The sequence below is a fragment of the Bos taurus genome, chromosome 13, assembly GCF_002263795.3.
Source record: "Bos taurus isolate L1 Dominette 01449 registration number 42190680 breed Hereford chromosome 13, ARS-UCD2.0, whole genome shotgun sequence".
In the NCBI taxonomy this organism is placed as follows: domain Eukaryota; kingdom Metazoa; phylum Chordata; class Mammalia; order Artiodactyla; family Bovidae; genus Bos; species Bos taurus.
The window spans coordinates 17,595,673-17,620,498 of NC_037340.1; the positions used below are offsets into that span (position 1 = coordinate 17,595,673).

General features: G+C 47.0%; 1 protein-coding gene and 1 long non-coding RNA gene across 3 annotated transcripts in view; one reads left to right on the forward strand and one right to left on the reverse strand.

Annotated features, from left to right (window-relative positions):
* Positions 1-8,820, reverse strand: part of FBH1 (F-box DNA helicase 1) — a 39,270-nt gene extending 30,450 nt beyond the window's left edge. Inside the window, exons 1-2 of one of the 2 annotated variants that reach the window (XM_010811096.4) lie at positions 8,677-8,820; positions 5,629-5,729 (exon numbers count right to left, since the gene is read on the reverse strand). In XM_010811096.4, the coding sequence (XP_010809398.1) occupies positions 5,629-5,695 (67 nt within the window). In that variant the 5' untranslated portion in view covers positions 5,696-5,729; positions 8,677-8,820. 2 annotated transcript variants of the gene reach the window in all.
* A 10,061-nt stretch (positions 8,821-18,881) lies between these two features.
* LOC112449257 (uncharacterized) lies at positions 18,882-20,333 on the forward strand. The gene is made up of 2 exons (XR_003037725.2): positions 18,882-18,957; positions 20,091-20,333. It is a non-coding gene; the product is annotated as an uncharacterized lncRNA (long non-coding RNA).
* Positions 20,334-24,826: the final 4,493 nt, after the last annotated feature.

Genomic DNA, 24,826 nt, shown 5'->3' on the forward strand with positions numbered 1-24,826 from the left:
CAAAATTTCAATTCATTTTTTGAAGGTTTAACAGAAGTGTATGGATGTGAGAGTTGGACTGTGAAGAAGGCTGAGTGCCGAAGAATTGATGCTTTTGAACTGTGGTGTTGGAGAAGACTCTTGAGAGTCCCTTGGACTGCAAGGAGATCCAACCAGTCCATTCTGAAGGAGATCAGCCCTGGGATTTCTTTGGAAGGAATGATGCTAAAGCTGCAACTCCAGTACTTTGGCCACCTCATGCGAAGAGTTGACTCATTGGAAAAGACTCTGATGCTGGCAGGGATTGGGGGCAGGAGGAGAAGGGGACGACAGAGGATGAGATGGCTGGATGGCATCACTGACTCGATGGACATGAGTCTGAGTGAACTCTGGGAGTTGGTGATAGACAGGGAGGCCTGGTGTGGGGTCACAGAGTCGGACACGACTGAGAGACTGAACTGAACAGAAGTTTTAAAAAAAACTTCGTGGATATTTCAAGACTTATAGAAAATTATTTCTCCACACAAAAATAGCTCTATAAGGCCCTCTGAAAGTATGCTAGAGAGACCTTTTAACTACCTGAATTCAGAGTTAAAATGCCGCAGGAGGACCCCAGTCACTTAGCTTCTTGAAGGTTCAGGGGTGCTATAATGATTAAATGAGAAAACACACCCCCAAAGACTTGTCAAACTATAAAACCCGACACAAATTCACCCCTGCTTATTCTCTTGAACAAAGCTTAGATGTGATTGCATAAAACGTTGACTTGGTGTCAATTTCAGGTGACCCTGGAATGGTTAGGGTGGGCATGACCTCAGTAACAAGCAGATCCAAACACACAGTGACCTCAGGACTCCAGCTCGTTTCTCTGTCCTGTAGCAGTCTCAGGTGACTGTGTGGGAGCCGGGGCCCCTGCCACCGTCTCGGGGTTAGCAAGGCGGCTGAGGCTGTGTGATGCACTCAGATGTGGAGCGGGGAGGCTTCCTCTATGCGATCACTCACAGTCCAGTCACAACGAGGACCCTGAGAAGTTGACACACGGAGTTCACACCACAGTCACACGGTTCCAACCACCACGAGTTCACACCACAGTCACACGGTTCCAACCACCACAGTCACACGGTTCCAACCAGACAGACGGAAGCACCTAGCGACACCCACAGGAAGGCTGACACAGCCCATCAGCTCAGAATCACACGTGGACCATGCCATGATGAGCCTCTTAAAAGATGCTATGTTCTAACAGCATCAGTGTTCTTGTGAAATTATTTAAAATTACTATAGTAAAATTCCAACCAGCTTCTAGCCTTGTTAATATATTTTAAAATCAGCAGCTTAAACCTAACTTTACCAGAATAAGGATGCTCAAATGCTACCCCTTCCTTCCCTGAGTCCCCAGACCTCGTGAGGTCCCCTCCTCCAAACAGCAGGTGTTCTCTGCATGGCACTTCAAGCGCACTTATTAGAAGATGTTCGTGATTCTTCAGGAAGCAGCTAAAGTGCACTGTGATGAAAGTGTACCATTAAGAGGGATGGAGAGACATGACACTTGCTGGTGGGCTTTCCAAACTACGCGAGGCCCCAGAAGGGTCCAGCAGAATCGTCTCCAGGCGGCAGTGGGCACCAGTGCCTCTAGAGCTGACCACAGTGTCATATCCCTTATGTCACGACAGGAAAACACTGGGAAGGCAGGAAAACCATTTGTCAAACAAGATTTTGCCCATCCCATGCTGCTATTCCTGTGATGGCTCTCTTATAGCGAGACGTCTCATAGGTCCTCCACTGCTAGGCCCCCGTTTCTAGAGTCGCCCCACCACCACCCCACTCTGCTTGGCAGACCACTGGCACTGCAAGTGTGGGTCCCAGTCCTTGTGTCTGACTCCCAAGTGGTGAGTACCTGGAGCCCTCTGCCAATCACTGTACTCTTCACCCTGATGACCGTCATCACCCCACTGCACCCCCAGGTCAAGCGCACAGCCAAAGACTAGATTCTCCTCAGCCCCCTGGAACAATCATTACTATACTGATCATCAATAAACATGCACGAGACACCCCCAGCCCTGAGAAGGCAGGGAACACGTCCCCTCGACTTTTTCCTCAAAGCATTCAGCATGACACTCCGTAAATCACAGCTACTCCAGTGCTGACTGAATGAGAAGTACATGCTGCTGCTGCTGCTGCTAAGTTGCTTCAGTCGTGTCCGACTCTGTGCAACCCCATAGACGGCAGCCCACTAGGCTCCCTCATCCCTGGGATTCTCCAGGCAAGAACACTGGAGTGGGTTGCCATTTCCTTCTCCAATGCATGAAAGTGAAAAGTGAAAGTGAAGTCGCTCAGTTGTGTCCAACTCTCAGTGACCCCATGGACTACAGCCTACCAGGCTCCTCCATCCATGGGATTTTCCAGGCAAGAGTACTGGAGTGGGGTGCCATTGCCTTCTCCACAAGTACACGCTAGGAAGCCTCAATTCTGCTGGAATCCGCCTGGCTTCATTTTCTCATCCTCCCGATTGCAAGACGTTTTATAAGACAAGTAGCGGAACAGGGTGCTCCTGGTTTCGTGGTGAAGTCAGCCCGTCCCCTCCCTCCTCAGCACACGGCTGGTCCATGCCTCCCTGTGGTGCTGGGAGTTGGGGCCCCAGGGAACACGTGGAGGAGTGTGCACCTCTCCCAGGCCTGGCCCGTAAAGCCTCTCCTGCCCCTTCCTCTGCACTCTAGTCCCGTCCAGGGAACAGGAAGGTGACCCCAGGGAAACCTGGAGGCCACACGTTCAAAAAGGAAGACCCTCCAACAGCCTGGGTCCTTGGATTACTGCTTTAAAGAGCACCAGTGCTTCCTTCCGTGGTGGCTCAGCTGGTAAAGAATCTGCCTACAATGCAGAAGACCTGAGCTCGATCCCTGGGTTGGGAAGATTCCCTGGAGAAGGAAATGGCAACCCATTCCAGTACTCTTGCCTGGGAAATCCCACAGACAGAGGAGCCTCGTGGACTACAGACCATGGGGTTGCAAAGAGTCAGACATGACTTAGTGCCTAAACCACCAGAGTTCACCCCCACAACACACACACACACACACACCTGAAACTGCTAGCTGGAGTCCTGAGGTCACTGTGTGTTTGGATCTGCTTGTTACTGAGGTCATGCCCACCCTAACCATTCCAGGGTCACCTGAAATTGACACCAAGTCACTTTTTTGCATTCCTAACCTTCGTTAATCAGAATTTATACCAAACAGGCCTCCAAGATGTGCAGGTTACAGACCAATACAGAAGATAATAAGTGCCTACAATTAGTGCCTGGAGAGAAAGATTATTAAATAAAAATGTGAAAAAGGAAAATCAAGGTAACTCTCCGGCACAGGGGCCTGACGAGAGCAACAGCTCCTAACAAGAGGTGCACTGGGAGGTTTCACCAATTAAGAGGAACCCAACCTCATCCCATTCGCTCCCACAAGCCTCTTGCCCTTCTCAGAGAGGCTCCGTGCAGGTCGAGCGACACCCTCCTGTTTCTGGCGAGACAGTGGAGGTGCGCTGCGGCAGGCCTGTTGTTACCAGGAGTTGGGTACTTCACAGGTCAAATGTGCCCTGGGAGATCTAAGAACCCAATCTCAGCAGCGTGCATGGTGGTGGTCCCCAACCTCAGTGAGACAGAAAGTATTCATTCAACCCAGGCAGGGCTGTGCAGCAATGAAACCACCCTGTATGTGTCTGAGACATATGCAACAATTACTTGTACAACTATGTACTTAACACGAGTTGTTCACATACAGACTGGTGTTATTACTATTATATGTTTTATTAACACATTCCCTGATAGCTCAGTTGGTAAAGAATCCACCAACAATGCAGGAGACCCCAGTTCATTCCTGGGTCAGGAGGAACTTCTTGGGCTTCCCTTGTGGCTTAGGGGTGAAGAATACACCCGCGATGTGGGAGACCTGGGTTCAGTCCCTGGGTTGGAAAGATCCCCTGGAGAAGGGAAAGGCTACCCACTTCAGTATTCTGGCCTGGAGAATCCCATGGACTGTATAGTCCATAGGGTCGCAAAGAGTCGGACACAACTGAGCGACTTTCACTTTCAAACCACTGTTTAGGTGTGTATCAACATGTCTTCTGCCCCCAGATGAAAGCTTTACAGTTGGGTGGGAGGGAGGAGAAAGGCACCCAACACCCACTGCTCCATAAATATTAATGAAACGAATGAATGAATGAAATGAACAAATGTACCAACTACGGCACTGCCCTCTGGAGAAGCTGAGGTTGTCTTCTTCGGTTTTGATATCCTACACTATCTCAGTGTGCCAACGAGCTTCATAGGTTTTGATGTTCTTTCACAAATTCATCTGACTTCTGCACAACCCTGTGATTGTGCCACGATGAAATTGGGGCTCAGGGAAAACTTGCCTGAAATCACAACAGTTGTAGGTGATACAACTTAGGCCTTCTGACTCCTCAAGTCCAGAGTTCTCTCTATGGAAGGTAATATTCTCAGGACTTCCCTGGTGGCCCAGTGGTTAAGACTCCATGCTTGCTTCCACTACAGGGGATGCAGGTTTGATCCCTGGTCAGGGAACTAAGATCCCACACGCTGTGTGGCCAAAAAAAAAAAAAGAAAGATAATATTCTCCCTTCCAAATCCAACAGAAAGATTCAAAGCAGCTTCTAAAACCCTCAGGTTTAAACTCTCTGTCCCTTTTTTAGAAACCACTGTGGAACATCATAACCAAAGCTCCAACTTCCAGTACTTAGAAAACGTAAGTGTAAGGAGAGCGGAAGTGTTAATCCTTCAGTCGTGTCTGACTCATTGCCACCCCAAGGACTGGAGCCCACCAGGCTCTTCTGTCCGTGGAATTCTTCAAGCAAAAATACTGGAGTGTGTAGCCATGCCCTCCTTCCAGGGGATCCTCCTGACCCAGGGATCGAACCTGCGTCTCCTGCAATACAGGCAGATTCTTGACTGTCTGAGCCACCAGGGATGCCCATCAGGAAAGTGTAAACATGACATCACTAAATACTATACACTCAAAATGGAAAAAGCTCTAAATATTTTTGAATTCATTGGAAGTTTGAGCTGTACGAGAAGCAAACGTGCTAGCTCCTCCAAGGACTTGCTCTCAATGTAGAGCCAAGTCCCTCTTTCCCTACAAACCCAAAGGCCTACTCTCATAGGTCCCCAATTAGGTTCTCTGATGCCTACAAATACCTGCTTCTCTCATGGAACAGCAACCACTTAGTATAGCAAGCAAGGATGGAGAGAGCTTTTTTCCCTATGTGTGTTTCAGGAATGGAGAAAGAAAGGAAAAACAAGAAAATGTATGGACTAGACTGTATTTCTAAAGATTTGAAAGGCTTTTTCTATTGTCAATTCCATCCCACAACCATGTGTAAATACCTATGATGCCCCAGGTTCATGAAAAACATCTCGAGGGCTTCCTCTCTTGGCATCTCTGGGGTCACATGCTACTTGAGACACCGCAGATTTAAAAATGAATGATTTCACCTGTCCACAAGGTAGCTCTCAAAACACACACAAGTTACTATACATAAGGCATGACAGGTACTACACAAACGCACTTATGAAATGCTATGGGAGTAAAGACAAGTGACCAGTTAGGAATGATGAAAAAGGCTTTATGAAGAGATCAGCCTCACAAGGTGAGCAGGATCCAGGAACACAAAAGAAACGCATGGCAGTGGAGTGGTGGAAGTCGGGTTTCATCACACGGAGAGGCTCAGGAGGATGAAAAGGGAATCTGCAAAACACAGAGTACAAAGGCCCTCAAGTATAATGCTAATGAACTGGGACTTTATCTTAGAGGGATTCAGAGAATTATCTCACTTTTCTAAGCAGGGTCAATGCCTGGTCAAATTTACACCTTAGAATGGGAACTCTGGAGGCAGGCAGAGGATGAGTAAACACACAGACTGTCATGGAAACAAAGCAGAAAGTCACTCTACTAACAGACGCAAGAGTTGGTCAAGGACTGAGGGCAGTGGTGGCAAACAAAGGGAGAAGGGAAAGTGAAGACCAACACTGGAGAGATCAGAAGAGAAAAAACAACAAAGGCAACTGACATTGCTAGCCGGATCTCAGTGATAACAGCATTAACCACACTGAGGAGTAAAGAAGTAATCGTGCCTGCATTTTAATCACTTCTTCCAGGAGTCAAGGGAGAATGAAAGTTTTCAGTTTTGAAAATGCTTGCTTGTTTTGTTTTCAAATTATCTGTCGAGTGACAAGTTAAGCTCCAGGAGGTATTTTGAAATAGGAACTGCTAACTGCTAAGTCACTTCAGTCGTGTCCGACTCTGTGCGACCCCACAGATGGCAGCCCAACAGGCTCCCCCGTCCCTGGGATTCTCCAGGCAAGAATACTGGAGTGGGTTGCCATTTCCTTCTCCAATGCATGAAAGTGAAAAGTGAAAGTGAAGTTGCTCAGTCGTGTCTGACTCTTAGCGACCCCATGGACTGCAGCCCACCAGGCTCCTCCATCCATGGGATTTTCCAGGCAAGAGTACTGGGTGCCATTGCTAGGAAACTAGCCCTCAAAACATCTGTAAATGATAGCTGGAGACAGAAGATTGGAGGTGCTTTTGTGAGATGCTCTAAGAGCAGATGATTCCACAGACCGATGAAAACAGAACTCACAATCTTTAAGTACAATCAGCTTAGGAAGGACAGAGGGGGACAATAAGCAGAGAGAGAGGATGACAACAAATCTGAAATCAGAGCTCTAAGTCTATGAACAAGAGTCTAGTGTTCGCACACTCAGAGGCCACAAAACATGTCAACCCATCAGGACACCCTCTGATGACAACTGCGGAATGCAACAGAACCACGAAAAAAGAAGAGAGGAAAAGGAAAGAGGATAGCCAAGTAGCAGTGATGCCAAGGCAAGCCACAGGAGAAACGAATTACTACAGGGCACACCACAATCTCCACACACCTGCACAACAGGGCCAAGCAGACAAATGGGGAAACCAGTAAGACCCCAGAACATCTACTTCCGCAAGCATATTGTCAAGACCTGTCCCCTGAACAGCAAGCTTTTGCTCTAGACAATCTCAGGTGCTGTGAATAGATCCACATACACTGTCCTCTGGTTGCTGAAAGGGGGATACAGGCCAAAATAAGTTCCTAAAGAAGACAGAAGCGGGGCTTCTCTGGTGGTCCTGTGGCTGAGACACCACACTCCCAATGCAGAGGTCGGGTTCGATCCCTGGTCAGGGCACTAGATCCTGCATGCCACAACGAAGACCTGGTGCAGCCAAATTAGTAAATAAAATACTCTTTTTTAAAAAAAAAGAAGAATACAGGAGGAGAACTGCCTGTTAAGACACCAGTTAAATAACCAATCATCTGAATTTAAAATATTCTGTTCTATACTGCAAATACGTGTTTTGATTTTAAAAGCAAGGAAACTGAAGGCTTAACCCAAGAAAAGGTGGAAACTGCAAGTGAAGTGAAAGTTGCTCAGCCATGTCCGGCTCTTTGCGACCTCATGGACTATACAGTCCATGGAATTCTCCAGGCCAGAATACTGAATCATGGAATTCTCCAGGCCAGAATATTGGAGTGGGTAGCCTTTCCCTTCTCCAGGGAGTCAACTGGTAATAAGGATGGAGCGGGTGGTGGCAGGGGAAGGTTAGCAGTAAAAAGTGTGTGGAGCTACCAGATATCGCAACTTCAAGCACTTGCACCAATACCAACGGCTGCAGTAAGAACAACCCCTGGCATTTCCTAAAACTTAGTGAACTTAAAGAACTTTCATGCCTTCCTCTTTTTTTAATTGAAGTGGTGAGACAGAAGGGAACAATAACTTTGGTAAAGCTGATACCGGACCTGATTCTGTCTCCAAGGGCTATTCTTTCTACTCAGTTAATCAAATTCAATCCGCTCATGAGCAAAATGAGCTTGCTTTCATGTCAGAGATCTTTCTCCATTTTATCTTCCTTATTTGAGCAGATACCAGGCACGAGAGCAGGCCCCCACTGGCAGCTACCATCCTTCCTTCCAGAGATCTTTATCCTCCCATGGGAAAATCTCTAACTTCTTCAGGCCTCAATTTCCCCACCTGCCATGAGTGGGTTACCATGAGGCCTTACAGGCTTGTTTGCGGATGAGGTAACTAACGTAAAGTATTTTGTAAACCACAGTGCGATACAAGATGCAAAGTATAACGATTCCAGGCCTGAAAAGCAGAGCTGCTCCCACTTTCCCTCGGAAGGAACAGAAAACACCAGGAGGGTTAAACGACGAGCACCTCGGAAGATCAGGTAGAGAAGTCAACACCGACCCTCACGTCCGCCACCACCCCGCACAGCTTGCTCGGAACTCACAGACTCTCCACCAGCTCCAGCCCCCCTTACATTACCCCAGTTTTCCCAATATTGAGGTTAGGGGGAGGGCAACTGCAAATGCAAAAGGCAAAAGGATGCCACAAAATGACTCGCCCAAGGTCAAAACAGCTGAGCAGCAGGAAATGTTGGCTGCCCACGGTCGAGGCCACGTTCCGGCGACGCCCACATCACCGACAGCGCCCCGGCCTGCCGCTCTCTCATCCGCCCTGGCCCCAGCCCGCGCTCCAACACCCCGGAGGACCATACCTCGCAGAGACCAGACCCGCTAAAGACCCCAGAGACTCAACGTCCACGCGACCGGGCCCGTCCGCGCCCCCACCACGCCGGCGGCCTCACTCACTATGGCGATCCGCATCGGGGCTCCCGCCGCCGCCGCCTCAGGTCCCGGGCCACCCGGGCTCCGGGTCGTGGCTTCCCAGGGGCAGTGGGAGCCCCTGCAGGCCGTGGACTTCCTCCACCAGCTCCGCCGCCGCCGCAGGGCCGCGAAGAGCCCGCCGCCGACGCTGACGGAATGCATCCCCGACCAATTGAAGCACGCAAGAGGAAGGGTGCACTTGACGGACTGCTGCGGCGGCCAATCGGGACGCTCAACCGCGCTACAGCTAGCAGGCCCCGCCCCCTCTGCGCTTCCGCCAGGGTGGAAGGGGCGAGCAATAACTTTCCCAGAGTTCCTCCGAGCTTAGGGACTCACGGAGGGGGCCGCGGCCGGCGCGATGGGCGGGGCCAAGAGTATGGGCGGGACCGGCCGCGGAGGGCGGGGCCACAGGCGGGGCCGCACGGGCCCCACCCCGTCCTCGCGTGCTCGCGCCGCCTGAGGTGGTGGTACCTGGGGTTCACCTAATGTTTCTCCTCAAAGTGAAACCAGTGCGGGCGGTAGTCTCCGCGCGTGCGTTCGCTGCGGCCCGCGGGTCGCGTGGTCAGCTCGGAACCTGAGGGTGTGGGGGAAGGTCGGGGCGTCTGGGGAAGGGTCCTGACAGGCAGGGTGGAGGAGGATCGCGGGGCGGGCCCAGGGGAGGGTCGCCAAGCGTTCCCGCAGGACCCGAGCCCGTGGCCATGACCGCTCTCCGGGTTCCGCGGCGGCTGTGCTGGTTGGTGCTGCATGAGAGGAGCTGCACGCGGCTGGGCGCGCGGGCTGCGCGGGGTCTGCCGGAGATACCCTCCTGCACACTTTACGCGCCACAGCCGCTGGGACATCTTGGCCTATCTGGGACCTGGACATCGAAGCCGTCCACCAGGACTACAAGCGGGCTCTCTCTGCACGAGGCTGCCTCCATGGGACACCCGGACTGCGTGCGGTACCTGCTGGCCCGGGGGGCCGCCGTCGACTGCTTGGAAGGCCGACTGGTAAGTGGTGGGCCCTGCAGAGAGACCCCCACCCTTTCCTGCCGATTTTAGATTCCCACGCTTGGTCGGCTTCCACACCATAGCCTCTCAGGCTTCCCCTACAGAACATCATTGCTGTCCTTGTGGGGTTAACTGCTCCAGCCTTCTGTTTCAGACTGCCTCCCATGATAGAGCAGAGAGCTGTAACGAACATGTTCAGATGCCCTGGAGAAGGAAATGGCAACCCACTTCAGTATTCTTGCCTGGAGAATTCCATGGACAGAGGAGCCTGGCAGGCTGCAGTCCATGGGGTCTCAGATTTGGACACTACTGAGCGACTATCACTCATTCACTTACTGCCTGTAGCAAGGGTCCCAGGTGTCATGTTTTTCTGGAAACATCTCACTAAATGATTATTGCACAGATGACATTGTTCTAATTTTCTGTTTTGAAATTCCTAGTTATAGCTTATCAGAAATTTGCAAAGACAGCCGGGAAGTCCCATGCACCTTTTCCCTGTCTTGCCCCAAAGTTAATGTCTTACAACTAGAGTACAGTCACAAGAAGAAACTGACACTGCTATGACATTGCTACTCTCAGGGCCCTTACTCCCATTTCACAGGTACATAGATGAGCACAGGTGTGTGGGGTCCTCTGTGTAGTTTTATCACATGACCTCCACAGTCACCATGCTCACCTGTAACCATTATACAAAGCAATTGCATTCTGTTATTAATAGATGCACACAATCTTCAGTACTGACTGTCCACCTCCGTAGACATTTGAACACCTGAAGATTCATACCATGATAAAGTTCCTGAATGAATCCACAAGGGATTCCTGATCTTACATAAACAAGAAGAACATCAGAAAGATACAGCTAAGTAAAGTGCATCTTGCCCACTGGCATGGGGGAATACGCCTGCTTACGTTTTGAGTTTGGGCTTTGGCTGTGACTGAGCCCAAGACATTTTCTTCTGCTGGTCCAAAGATAGTGGAGGCGTATTACCTTTTTAAAAACAGTTCTGTGGATAAAGAAACAGCCTCCCCAAACAACCATCAGAAGGCCAAGTCTCATTTGACTGTGTGCTTAGGAAGTGCCGTTACAGCAAGACATTTTGCCCGTTCTCACCCCTTGTTTTTCCCCTTTTTTTTTTCTCCCTTTACGGCCCCCAGCCCCCATAGCACCATATGCACGTCTGCCGTCTTCACTGCCCGTACGCTCAAGAGTCCGCCCTGTCGAACCTCCCGTCCCACTGACCCCCCCTCTGCTGGCCGGACTCTGCTCTTGACCTGGCTGCCTATCCGTCCCCGGTTATCGCTGCTTGCTGCATCAATTAACTTTACCACATTTCGACGCCACACTCTTGCCCCCGTATCCTGTCCCTGTTATTCTTTATCTGCTTCGCTATCTCACTCCTTCTCCTTGTTTTAACCTGGACCTGAGTTAATCTGTTTCTGGTTAAGCCCACCACACCTCTCTGTTAGGGCGAATGCAACTATCTAATGCTTTTTGAGGGGGCTCCGACAAACCACCTTTAGAGAAAAAATAATTTCTGAAGAAAAGGTCTAAAATGTTAACAGCCCCGGCCAGAAATATGCAAATAACCTAAGGCTTTGCAGATGATTAAGTTTGCAGGAAGAAAGCCTGGTTTGCTGCAAGACTCGACCCCTCCCCCATGATCCGCATGCATAACTTAAGGTATAAAAACTACTTGAAAAAATAAAGTCCGGCCTTGGTTCACCGAAAACTGCTCACCTGTCGTTCTTTCTCTACCTTCTGCTGAATTATTCAGCCTCTTTTCTCCACTGAATTTCCTCACGAGCTATCCCTCATTCTATACTTCTTTATATCCTGAATAACATTAATTAAGCAGTGTTCCTGATCTTCGCCTAAGCCGTCTCTCCTTCGAATACCTGATCAACCGGGCTGGTCCCCGCAACCCTACCATAGCGCGAGCACGCAATGAGCGTCGCCCTCGCCACTCGCAGAGACCCGCACTCCCCTGCGCCCCACGAAGGGGCTCACTGACCTCGCCGTCGTAACCTCGGAGAAAGCGCACACTGGGCCGCCGCTTCAGAGAACAACCCAAGACTCCCCCGTCATCGCGAGATGAGGGCCTTCGTCTCCTGCTATGCCTAGAAGACCAATCTCGCAAACCTCTCTCCAAACGACCTCAGAGCTGGACTCCCTTTAGTCCAACCCAGGTGCTCCAAAGAGATACCCGTCGCCGAACTCGAGAGCCAGACGCGAGGTTCTTGCTCCACTCGAGATAGATGCCTGTCTCCACGGTGTCTGGAATGCAACCGAAGACCCCTTCGCCCCTGCGAAGGAACACTGGCTTCTGGACACAAGCCTAGATGAGTCCTATTAGGCCCTGCAGTCACTCGAGAGCAATCCCCCCAGCTTTCCTTCGCAACCGAATGGAAGATTGACTTCCCTGGGGACCAAACACAAAGAGGCATCCTGAATTCCCCGTCGTTAAATTCGAGAAATCCTGCTACACACCTCGAGACAACCGCGTGTTCCCCCGTTCATCCAAATGAGGCCCTGTGCCGCTACAGCATCTCAGAGAAGTCCCACTTTAGAAGGAGTTCGGAAACCGGTACTGTACCCTTGGATCGACCCACAAAGTTGCCCCGACATCCCGGTCTCCCTCAAGAGGAACACCGAGGGTTTTCACCCGCCACCACTTCCTCTGAGCCCTTCTACCCTCCTGACTGACAGGAGGGTCGACTCCCCTGCTTTCTGGAAGGGTCCCACCTTCCCGGTTCGCACCTCAGGATGAGAGCCGGCTCCACGACATTCCAGGATCGTTGCCTCGCTGGGTGGTTCCACATTCCGAAAGGACCCCGATTCCGTCCCCTCTTGATAAGGGAACCGAGGCCCGGACAACCTCTTCGAACTTCCACCCTGTGAATAAGTTCAACACAAGCAAGTGACTCGCCCGTGCATCGTCGGGGAAAAGACCCCAGTTTCCCAAATAACCCGCTCGAAAAACAAAGTGGGGCCTGTCTCCCCCCGGGAACACCTCGAAGACGCAACGGATTCCCATGCCTCAACCCAAGACGAGCCTGACTCTCCTGTCCCAAGTCTGCAGGAAACTGCGATCGGAAGTCTAAAGTCAGAGGAACCCTGAGGTTCCTTGCCTCACTGGAGATGCAGGCCCACTCTTCCAATGCACCAAAAACCCAGTGGAAGTGCGAGCAGCCCCTCCCACCTCCAGGTCCCCGACTCTCAGATCCACCAATGAGAAGCCCCCTGCAGCGTCACCTGCACAAGCGAGGGACCCAGGTGTCCTGCCTCAACCCAAGAAAGACCTCGTAGGAGACCTTCTCAACACGTCCAGGCCGATTTCCCCTACTGCCGTGAGCCGGCATTATTGCATATTGCAGTGGGCATATTTGCATATTGCATATGAGTGCAGCACTTTCCACAGCATCATTCTTTCCAGATCTGGAGTAGCTCCACTGGAATCTAAAGCACTGCTGGGAGCCAGTTTGAGAACTCCGCCATACAAAGTCATGAGTAAGGGGCCGGCATACCGCAAAGCGCGGATCGAGCTTCAGGAGTCCCCTGGAAATTCTCGAGCATATACCCCCAAAACCAGAGTCTGCCACTTTTGCTTGTGCTTTCACCTAAACCTCTGACTTACGGGCTCTCCCCGCACTACCTCTCTCTAAAACGAGTAGAGCTTACAGTTCAGTTATCTTCCGGGTGTGACAGTGTTTAACCTACAACTCCTTGGGAAATCTCTCTAAGCGCCTGAATAGGTTTTCCGCCCACATGGTTGTCAGAGCCTCCCAAACTGGGAGAGCAGGAGATTTCTAAACTGTCTAAACACAGATTCTTTTGAGGAGTTACAAGATGATTAGAAATTTAGTGTGAAGGTTTTCACTTGTGGGCCACTTGTTGGCTGCTAAGTTTCCATATCCTTACCTGCGTGTCCTGGGCAGGTTATGCATTTTTAAATATAAATTGGTGTGATAGTAGTAAGCTTTAAGTTTGTAACCTGGACCCTTGAGTTAATGCTTTTTCTGGTTATAGCCCACCACACCTTGCTCTGTAGGAATGCAACGTATCTAAGCTTTTTGGAGGGGGCTCTACTGACCAACCACCTTAGAGAAAAATAAGTTTTCTGTGAAGAAAAAGGTCTTAAATTTAACAGGCTGGCTCGGCCAGATAGATGAGCAAATCACCTAAGCTTTTGCATTATGATAAGTTTGCAGGAAGAAAAGCCTGGTTTGCTGCAAGACTCGACCCCTCCCCCATTCTCCTCTAAGCATAACTTAAGGTATAAAAACTACTTTGAAAAATAAAGTGGCGGCCTTGTTCACCGAACTTGGTCTCACCATGTCGTTCTTTCTCTTTACCTTCTGGCTGAATTATTCAGCCTCTTATTCTCCACTGAATTCCTCACTGAGCTATCCTCATTCTATTACTCTTTATATCCTTAATTAAACATTTAATTAAGCAGTGTTTCCTGATCTTCGCCTACGCCGTCTCTCTTCGAAAGACCCTGGATCAGCCGGGCTGGTCCCCGCACCCTACCATGCTCGAGAGCAATGAGGCGCTCCCCTCGCCACTCGCATGGAGACCCGACTTTCCCCTGGCGCCCCACGAGAGCTCACTGCCTCGCCGCGTACTCGAGTGAGAAAGCGCAACAAATGGGCCGCCCGCTCAGAACAACCCCAAGACGCCCCCTCAGTCCGCAGATGCAGGGCCTCGTCGCGCCAGCCGAAGACCAGCCGCGAACCTCTCTCCAAACGCCGTTCAGAGCTACGTCCCCTGAGGCCACCCAGTGAGCTTCCAAAGAGAGACCCGGCGCGACGCGCGAGAGCAGAGCGGGGTCTGGCTGCCACTCGAGATGAATGCCTGGGGGCCCCGGTCCCCCGGGTGGGCTGGAAGGCAACCCCGAGATCCCGGCCCCGGAGAGGAACACGGGCGTCGGGACACCAAGCGAGATTGGGTCTGAGGCCGCAGTCACGCGAGAGCAAGCCCCAGCTTTCCGGCGCAACGCGAAGGGAGAGGGGACTCACTGCGGCCCAAACACAAGAACAGGCCTGAATGCCCCGGCGGAAAGTTCACTGAAAGATGAACTCCCCAGGTTGATAGGTGCTCAATATGCTACTAGAGATCAGTGGAGAAATAACTCCAGAAAGAATGAAGAGATGGAGCCAAAACAAAAACAATGCCCAGTTTTGGATGTGACTGGTGATGGAAATAGACTCTGAAGCTGTAAAGATTTTTTATTATTATTATGAAAAACAGGTGCCTATGTAGGCCCTTCGTAGAAGTGAAGTAACATAAAATGAATTTTGGAAAAGCAGGGGATGCTTGAAATTGTTCCTGGAGCTGTTTTAGCCCTTTTCAGTCTCACCCAATGACTTTCTCATCCTACCTCGAGATTGTGGCTCTAGGTGATTCCTCAGAGCCAAATGCATAATTTTCTGAGGTCACGAGTGAAACATTTATACTAGGTGGTGAAAGCAATATTGAACGTGGCTTTGAGGGATGGGGTGTTTCTTCATCCCTGAACTCTTCCCTGGAGGCAGGTGTGTCCCAGAGGGCAGCAGATATCACTGTGAGGCCACCTCCCTTTCTCTCTGACGCCCTTTCTCTCCTCTCCCAACTGTGACTTGTTAGTTGAGGAGCCCCAGACACATGTGTACTTCTTTAGAACATGTTTACAACTATCATTGATTACAGGAGGTCTGCTCTGTGCTTTCAGTGTTCAGTTTAGTGGGACATTTCCATTTACTATATGGCAACTTAAAAAATGCAAACATTTAGGGAATCGTGCTGTAAAGAAGCAATATTGCACAGGAACCTGGAATGTTAGGTCAATGAATCAAGGCAAATTGGAAGTGGTCAAACAGGAGATGGCAAGAGTGAACATCGACTTCTAGGAATCAGCGAAACTGAAATGGACTGGAATGGGTGAATTTAACTCAGATGACCACTATATCTACTACTGCGGGCAGGAATCCCTTAGAAGAAATGGAGTGGCCATCATGGTCAACTAAAGAGTCCGAAATGCAGTACTTGGAGGCAATCTCAAAAACAACAGAATGATCTCTGTTCGTTTCCAAGGCAAACCATTCAATATCACAGTAATCCAAATCTATGCCCCAACCAGTAATGCTGAAGAAGCTGAACGGTTCTATGAAGACCTACAAGACCTTTTAGAACTAACACCCAAAAAAGATGTCCTTTTCATTATAGGGGACTGGAATGCAAAAGAAGGAAGTTAAGAAACACCTGGAGTAACAGGCAAATTTGGCCTTGGAATACGGAAGGAAGCAGGGCAAAGACTAATAAGAGTTTTGCCAAGAGAATGCACTGGTCATAACACCCTCTTCCAACAACACAAGAGAAGACTCTACACATGGACATCACCAGATGGTCAACACCGAAATCAGATTGATTATATTCTTTGCAGCCAAAGATGGAAAAGCTCTGTACAGTCAGCAAAAACAAGACCGGGAGCTGACTGTAGCTCAGACCATAAACTCCTTATTGCCAAATTCAGACTTAAATTGAAGAAAGTAGGGAAAACCACTAGACCATTCAGGTATGACCTAAATCAAATCCTTTATCATTATACAGTGGAAGTGAGAAATAGATTTAAGGGATTAGATCTGATGGACAGAATGCCTGATGAACTATGGACGGAGGTTCGTGACACTGTACAGGAGACAGGGATCAAGACCATCCCCATGGAAAAGAATTGCAAAAAAGCAAAATGGCTGCCTGGGGAGGCCTTACAAATAGCTGTGAAAAGAGAAGCGAAAAGCAAAGGAGAAAAGGAAAGATATAAGCATCTGAATGCAGAGTTCCAAAGAATAGCAAGAAGAGATAAGAAAGCCTTCCTCAGCGATCAATGCAAAGAAATAGAGGAAAACAACAGAATGGGAACGACTAGAGATCTCTTCAAGAAAATCAGAGATACCAAGGGAACATTTCATGCAAAGATAGTCACAACAAAGGACAGACACGTATGGACCTAACAGAAGCAGAAGATATTAAGAAGAGGTGGCAAGAATACACAGAAGAACTGTACAAAAAAGATCTTCACGACCAAGATAATCACGATAGTGTGATCACTCACCTAGAGCCAGACATCCTGGAATGTGAAGTCAAGTGGGCCTTAGAAAGCATCACTACGAACAAAGCTAGTGGAGGTGATGGAATTCCAATTGAGCTCTTTCAAATCCTGAAAGATGATGCTGTGAAAGTGCTGCAGTCAATATACCAGCAAATTTGGAAAACTCAGTAGTGGCCACAGGACTGAAAAGATCAGTTTTCATTCCAATCCCAAAGAAAGGCAATGCAAAGAATGCTCAAACTACCACACAATTGCACTCATCTCGCACGCTAGTAAAGTAATGCTCAAAATTCTCCAAGCCAGGCTCCAGCAATATGTGAACCGTGAACTTCCAGATGTTCAAGCTGGTTTTAGAAAAGGCAGAGGAACCAGAGGTCAAATTGCCAACATATGCTGGATCATGGAAAAAGGAAGAGAGTTCCAAAAAAACTATCTGCTTTATTGACTATGCCAAAGCCTTTGACTGTGTGGATCACAATAAACTGTGGAAAATTCTGAAAGGATTTAGAATAGGATGGGAATACCAGACCACCTGACCTGCCTCTTGAGAAACCTGTATGCAGGTCAGGAAGCAACAGTTAGAACTGGACATGGAACAATAGACTGGTTCCAAATAGGAAAAGGAGTACGTCAAGGCTGTATATTGTTGAGATAGAGACAAAAGTGAGCTTCATTTAAAATTTTTTCATGTTTGCTTGAACTACAAATTTAGAAACATTCTACAATTGCTCAGAAAAATATTTTTTGTAAATCTCCTTGCTTCTCATGAGGAGGGTAGGAGTGTAAACCTCCCCTTGAAACTTCAGGCTGAGGAAATGAAGTTCATCTGTAATTTCTGACCAGATTTATAGTTGAGATTACACTCATACTTTTTGTATATAGCAATTAACGATGAGAGCTCGGATAGAAGTAGGCTAAATAGTAAAGAGAGATCTTATTTGTGTTTTAAATTTTGTCCTAAATAACTCAAAATGTGGATAATTCATTGTGCTGACTCATTTTAATAAACCAGGTTTTATCAGGAGGAAACGAACATCCTTTTAAAACTAATCTCTTCAGTTTTGGCCTGCTTGATTCAACTAAAGATTTTCAAGTTTCCTGTCCTGTGTTTAAAAAATATCTATGCTTTAAAAATTAACTATATCGACTGCTACAAATAGGAGTTTGATATTGATTTATTTTTGTTCACACATTTAAGACATATAATTTAAAACATTAAAATGCCACAAGCATTACTGAACTATGTAACAAGGTTTTACATATTCATTTTCTCTATGTTATAGTTAAAAATCTATATGTGTTTTCTTAATCTGAGGAAGTAGCTGGCATAGGACCCTAGACTCTTTTGTAGAATTGTAACTTTGACTACATCAATGACTCTCATACCTTAAAAACAACCTTTCTTTTTAAAAAAAACCTTCCGCACAGAACCATATTACATAAAAGAGACAAGTATAGAGTCATTTAGCTAAAGGAGTGGCCAGAGACCGTGCAGCTGTGACTTCTCTGTTCCTCAACCCTTCAGTGACCCCCATGGGACCTTCCCCTTCTATGGGACATAGTTCAGAAACTAACACTTGTGAGAGAATCCTTCTCGCTAAACACCTTTAGAATTAAAACTTGCCGGTACATTGTTTTCTTGTGTATAATTTTCTCACCTTTCTATGTCTCGCTAAATGGAAAAGTTTAAAGAAAACTGCAGATGTGTTCTTCTTATTAATATTTGACTTCAAACTACTTCATTTGAACATGATCCTCACCTAGAAATCAAAATAAAGGTCTTGGAAGTACATATTTAGGGCAGGAGCTGTTAAGGGAGAAGATGGTGATCTTGTGCATCATTACCAGGATTATGGGTCATTCCCTAATTCTCTGAAATTATGTGTACTCAATAGACTGATATTTATTATACTTTTTATCAGATTAATCTAAATAGCATCCCATATATATGTTCTCTGTTATCTAAAAGCAGAATAAGTAGGAATTCATTTTCTTTTATTTATGTGATTATTTTTCTACCTAAGTAATCTTCAAGTTAGGTCTAGTCTCAAAGTATTATTTAAATGTCACATGTAGGAAATTATACGTCATTCCTATGATAATATCTCTTGTTTAACTTAAACATAATATTTGACTTATTTCAGATGCAGCAGGAGTTGGACAAGATATAACTAGAGAACTAGAAGAAGGTATGTTGCAAAAACGTATGACAAAATCATTAGACATTGATTTCTGAAATACATGGTAAACAGTCAGTGGCATCTCTTTCCATTGTTTGGATAGCAGTTGCTATCTTAAATATTTTTTCTTACATATAGCTAATAAAAAATGTGAGAGCATGAGCAGTCATAGTGAAAAATTCCTTCTTCCTCATCTATTCACCATGTTCCATTGCTTGAAAAACAAGCCCAAAAGGTCTAGGTATTTCTTTTATTTCTGGCTATTTCCTCCTTCTACTGACTCCATCCCTGTGGAACTATCCGCCTACACCCTGACACTATTCTCAGAATACGTGGAGTTCATCAACGTCTCAAGTGTCTGATAGTGGTTACGGTTAGGAAACCAGACTGAAGCAGTCATGTTTGTGTAGCTGTCACTTGGTGGGTGACTTTAAAATTTCTCTGTCGTTGACTTTGTCACCAGTTTATCTTTCACCCTCAGGAAAAGCTCCAAACACCCACCTCAATTTGGGTCCTGCCAAAGTAGTTGACCTTATCTCTTTACCACCCTCCTCTGCCCCTCAACTCTGCATCTAACCAGCCAGACTGTGTAGGATCCCACAGGTGTGCTTCCTCACCTCTGGTCTTTGTACATATTTCTCCCCTCTACCTCTTGTACTTTCTCCTGTCCTTCAGATAGCTACTTACATATCACCTCCGTCAAAAAGCTGGCAGTACTGACACAAAGCTGGCTGTCCCTTTTGAGTGTTCCTTGTGCCATCTTTTATATCTGTCTTAGTATTTATGACTCTGGATGGAAATCTGCTGTTCATGTATTTTTCCAGCTTAGGGCATATCATTTTTCAGGGTGGACTGGGTCACCTTCATCTTGTAATTCCAGTGCTTGTCACAGCACCTTTGCACGTAGTTATCGAGTAAATGAATGAAGAATGAGAAAACCAGAAGCCCTGATACTCAGCCACACGTGCGACCATGAGCGGATTATATAACTGTAATCTTGTTTTTTGTGTTGTGTCATCTATAGATATAATTCATTCTTCGGAACACTTGGAAAGGTCTCAATTTTGTTTTGTTTTTTTCTTAACTAACAGTTAACTCAGGTATTTTAGGTAAAGAATATAATTCTTTCCTTTTCCTTCCAGTTGATGCTGAATTTGCATCTAATTCCTTTAGAGTGACTCCTTGAGGATCTACAGATGGGTCAAATGTATATGAGGACCTACTATGGAAAACATCACAAGAATATGTACAGACTTTGAAGAAAAAAGATGATTTGAATGATGAATAGTAAAAGTTTCCCTACAGGACTGTTTACATGAAGTTTTCATTGTTTCCCATTAAACCTGATGAGAAATTCTTTATTAAAGGAAAATATTTTCATATTATGTGTGTATGATAACAATGTATATGGTATTTTAAGCGATGTTTCTCTGCCTCTAACTTAGCAGACTTAAAAGCCAGCACTGTTGAGTTTTCCATATTCAAAGTGATACTGTTAGTCACTCAGCCATGTCGACTCTTTGTGATCCCATGGACGAGCCCGCCAGGCTCCTCTGTCCATGGAATTCTCCAGGCAAGAATACTGGAGCAGGGAGCCATTCCCTTCTCCAGGGGATCTTCCAGAACCAGGGATCAAACCCAGGTCACCTGAATTGCAGGTGGATTCTTTACCATTTGAGCGGCCCTTTATGAACTCAAACCCTAGTATCAGCTGTTTAAACAGCATCCAAACAACCAGACTTGTCATTAATATTTAGTGGTGTTGATTGATAGCTTTTTTGTATTTTCCAGTTTTTATCACTATATATAGGTCTAAAGATTTAGATACTTATGGCTACCATCAATGTTATGGCTACCATCAATGTTTTGATGTACTACAACTTAACAGTGGCATAAAACTTACTATATGTAACTGTAAACATGGATTCATAGGTCTTCCTCATGAAGAAATAAGTTTTGCCTGAGTTTTTGCCTTTGCAATGAATTAACTTTTTTTAAAAAATTTATTTTTAATTAGAGGATAATTACTTTACAATATTGTGATGGTTTCTGCCATACATTGACTTGAATCGGCCATAGGTATGCATATGTCCCCTCCCTCTTGAACCTCCCTCTCACCTTCCTCCCCATTCCACCCTTCTAGGTTGTCACAAAGCACCAACTTTGGGTTCCCTGCATCATACAGCAAATTCCAAAAAGACACATGTACCCCAGTGTTCACTGTAGCACTATTTACAATAGCTAGGACATGGAAGTAACCTAGATGTCCATCAACAGATGAATGGATAAAGAAGCTGTATATTATTCAGCTACAAAAAGAAATGCATTTGAGTTGGTTTTAATTGATTTACTTTTGGAAACCGTGTTTAATTGATTTACTTTTGGAAACCGTGTTAAAATGAGAGAAAAGTTCCAAGCACCAGACAGACATTTTTGCAAAACTTCCCCATCTCCCCTATCTCCTCCTAAGGTACCATTTATATTTCCTAAATGTTTTTTGTTATAAGTGCCCCTCCTTCCCCAAGTCACCTGTTTTTCAGAAGATGCCTTTATCTCCTACTCCCTGGCATTTACTAAGTAGTATATCAACTCCCGGTTGTAATCACCCCTCAAGTCACATTTCTTTGTGAACCTCTGCACGTGGTTGTTATTGTTGTCGCTCAGTCACGTCCATCTCTTTGCGACCCCATGGACTGCAACATGCCAGGCTTCCCTGTCCTTCACCATTGAGTTTGCTCAAACTCAATGTCCATTTAGTCGAAGATGCCATCTAACTAGCTCATCCTCTGTCACCCCCTTCTCCTCCGGCCACAATCTTTCACAGCATCAGGGCCTTTTCTAGTAAGTCGGCTCTTCCCATCAAATGGCCAAAGTATTGGAGCTTCAGCATCAGTCCTTCCAATGAATATTCAGGGTTGATCTCCTTTAGGATTGACTGGTTTGTTCTTGCTGTCCAAGGGACTCTCAAGTCTTCTCCAGCACCACAGTTTGAAAACATCAATTCTTCAACACTCAGCCTTTACGGTCCAACTCTCAGATGTGTACATCATTCCTGGAAAGCTATTTAAATGTTTTTTTTCTCATGGTTATCTGCTTTTGTCAATTTAATTGGCAGATTCCCAATAACCTAAAGGGTGGAGGAAGTGTTTTCCTCACCAACAGTTCCAAGAGCTGACATGTTACTAATGCTCACTTAATCCTTCATCCCCTTGTCTTTCTGTCCTCTCAGTGATCTGACTTGGCAGAGCTCCAGTTTCATATGAGACTGATGATCCTTCTCCCCCACCACCCTCTCCAAGGGTCTCAGTGCTGCACTGCCCAGTGATCCTGCTACTTTTATTAATTTGTATCTTCTGATAAGGATTTCAGATCTCTTCTCTACGAACTTCTCACCATGCTTCTCCCCTCTCACTTGTACCAGACAATCTGAGGTCCCACAACAAACTTCTTGAAAGGTTCACCTGTATCCCTAGCAGTTCTAGACTGTCTTCCCTTTCTTTCCTCAAAACTACTCCCAAGTCACTGATGACTACCACATCGCTGAATCAAAGCCACACCTTTCCTGCCCTTGTCTATCTGAATTCCTCCTCTTGGCGTTCACTCTAACTGACCTTTTGGAGACACTCCCTCCTTTTGGCTAGGCTTTCAGTATTCATTCCTTTTATCCTGAAGGCACGGACAGGTCATTGTGATCAGAGACACAGTTCTTATTAAGTATCTCACAGTAAAAATACAGGCGTTGCCCCCTCGCCCAGGACTGCACCTGGGGCCGTGTGTTGAGAGCAGGTCAATTGTTCCACAACAGCAGGTGCAGAACGGAAGAAAACCTTGTCCCTCCTGCTGAGAAGGGCCTTCTCCTCTCCTGGGAAGGATGTCCTCCTTACTCTGGCCTTTGGTACGTAAGTAAAGGTGTCACCCACCCCAAAAAGGGTCCTTCTGCCCAGTGTTTCTCCGCCAATGGAATGAGTTGTGTTGAGAAGCAAAGGAACTGAGAAGTGGGAGCACCCACTGTACAGTCCACACTCTCCAACAGGCCATGGGCGGGGCTGCTCCGTAGGGCTTTCATCAGCGGGGGAGTGGGTGGAGTTGGCGGGGTTCTGGGGAGCAGAGATAGGCACAGCTGCTCCCGGTAGTGGGGCTCACAAGGCTCATTGCCACCTTACATTAAGGTGGGTGCAGCGTCTCCGCACACGGCACCCCCAGCCCAAGCAAGAGCATCGGCCAAGCTGGTTCACACCAGGAACTGGGGTTTGAAGAGCCGGAAGCAAGGCCTCTGCAGGAAACACCCAGCAAGCAAGAGAAGCCAGACTACGCACAAGGGAAAGGAGGTTAGTATTTTTATTCCTAATATTGTTTGTTTGTTTGTTTAACCTGGTAACCGTTTATGGGCTTTGCTGATAACAAAATCTCTCCAGGAGCCTGACCTGGAGTCTCCAAGGTTCTGGGCCTCATCCCTTCTTGAAATATAGATTCTTAAGGAGATGGAGCACCTTGGGGGGACCTACTCTGGGCTGTAGGTCTCTCCTGCTCCTTGGGGAGATGAGACTATGAATTCTTTCAGATCGGAGCTATTAATTAGATGAACGGTTGCAGATGTCTGCGCTGAAGAGTCTCAGAAGATCTGGGCTTTTTACAAAACCACTGAGAAATCCCAGGGAAGTTTATTTCCCCACAATTTCCCTCCTTGTTCCTAGAAGAGTTTTAGGCTGCAATTCAGCCACTGTAACCAGTCCAAGGAAACTTGAAGTTGATGGGCACCAAATCCTTTTGGCTTGTCTTGGGCAACATTTAATCAGCAAGACCCTTACTGAGCAAAAGAAATTGGTCTCAGCCAAAGTCCCCCAAGTCTTAGATTCAGGAATCTAAGCCAAGTCCCCCAGAATTTCAGGGACTATTTTGGGAAGCAAGGTGGCTTCCTCCTTGTGTTTCTGTATTAACCTTTTCTACCTGATCCAGGGCATTGTAGGGAAGCAAAATTTGTCACTCCAAAATGTGTCTCTTTGGCAAGAGAATGATTTTAGGCAGAATATTTTTAAGAAACAAAAGACTCAAAGCCTTTCTTTTGACCGCCTCCTTAAATGTTGAATCGTTTAGATAAAGGGGCTGGCCCAGGAAGACAGCTACTATGAGAGATACTGAGAAAAAATGTGTGCCAGGTGTGGTCAGGGGAACTGCAAATATTTACAGAGAGTTCCAAACACTTGCTTTTCCATCTCCATGTGAATCACCTTCTTCCACATTCTAGTCCCAAACCACTACCCACAGCATCCTCCTCTGTCTCTAGCTGAAGATGGCATTTAAGGTGAGGGTTTCAACCATTCTGGTGAGTTACTCACATTTTCTGGTTCTCACCCATGTATACAGAAGTATACATGTTGTTAACCTTTTGTTTGCTTTTCTCCTGTTAATCTGTCTCATGTTAAGTCGCTTCTTAACCAGCCAGATGAACCTAGAAGGATAGTTTTTGTCCTCCCCCACAGGACACACCTGAGTACAGGGAGCTATGCTCATTTACAACTGGCAGAGACTTTGCCTCGTCTGCAAAGAAGAGATCTCTGGTAAACTGTTACGTATACAGCAGCACCAGCCAGTGAGCTGACGCTCACTTGAAGGCCTTAGACATAAGTAGCACCATCCTGTTACCAAGTCCTGTTGCTTCCTACAGGATGGGCCGATAAATCAAGAGATGAATTACTGGGGCAAGGAATAGCAACTTTGTTTGGAAAGCTGGTAGATCAAGATAATGGTGGACTCATGTCCCATAAGAACCATCTTGCCTGAGTTAGAATTCAGGCTTGGTTTACACTAAAAGGAGAAAGAGTAAAGTCAAACCTTTCCTGGTTCCCATCAGCCTCTGAAGGGAATGTGTTAATTCCCT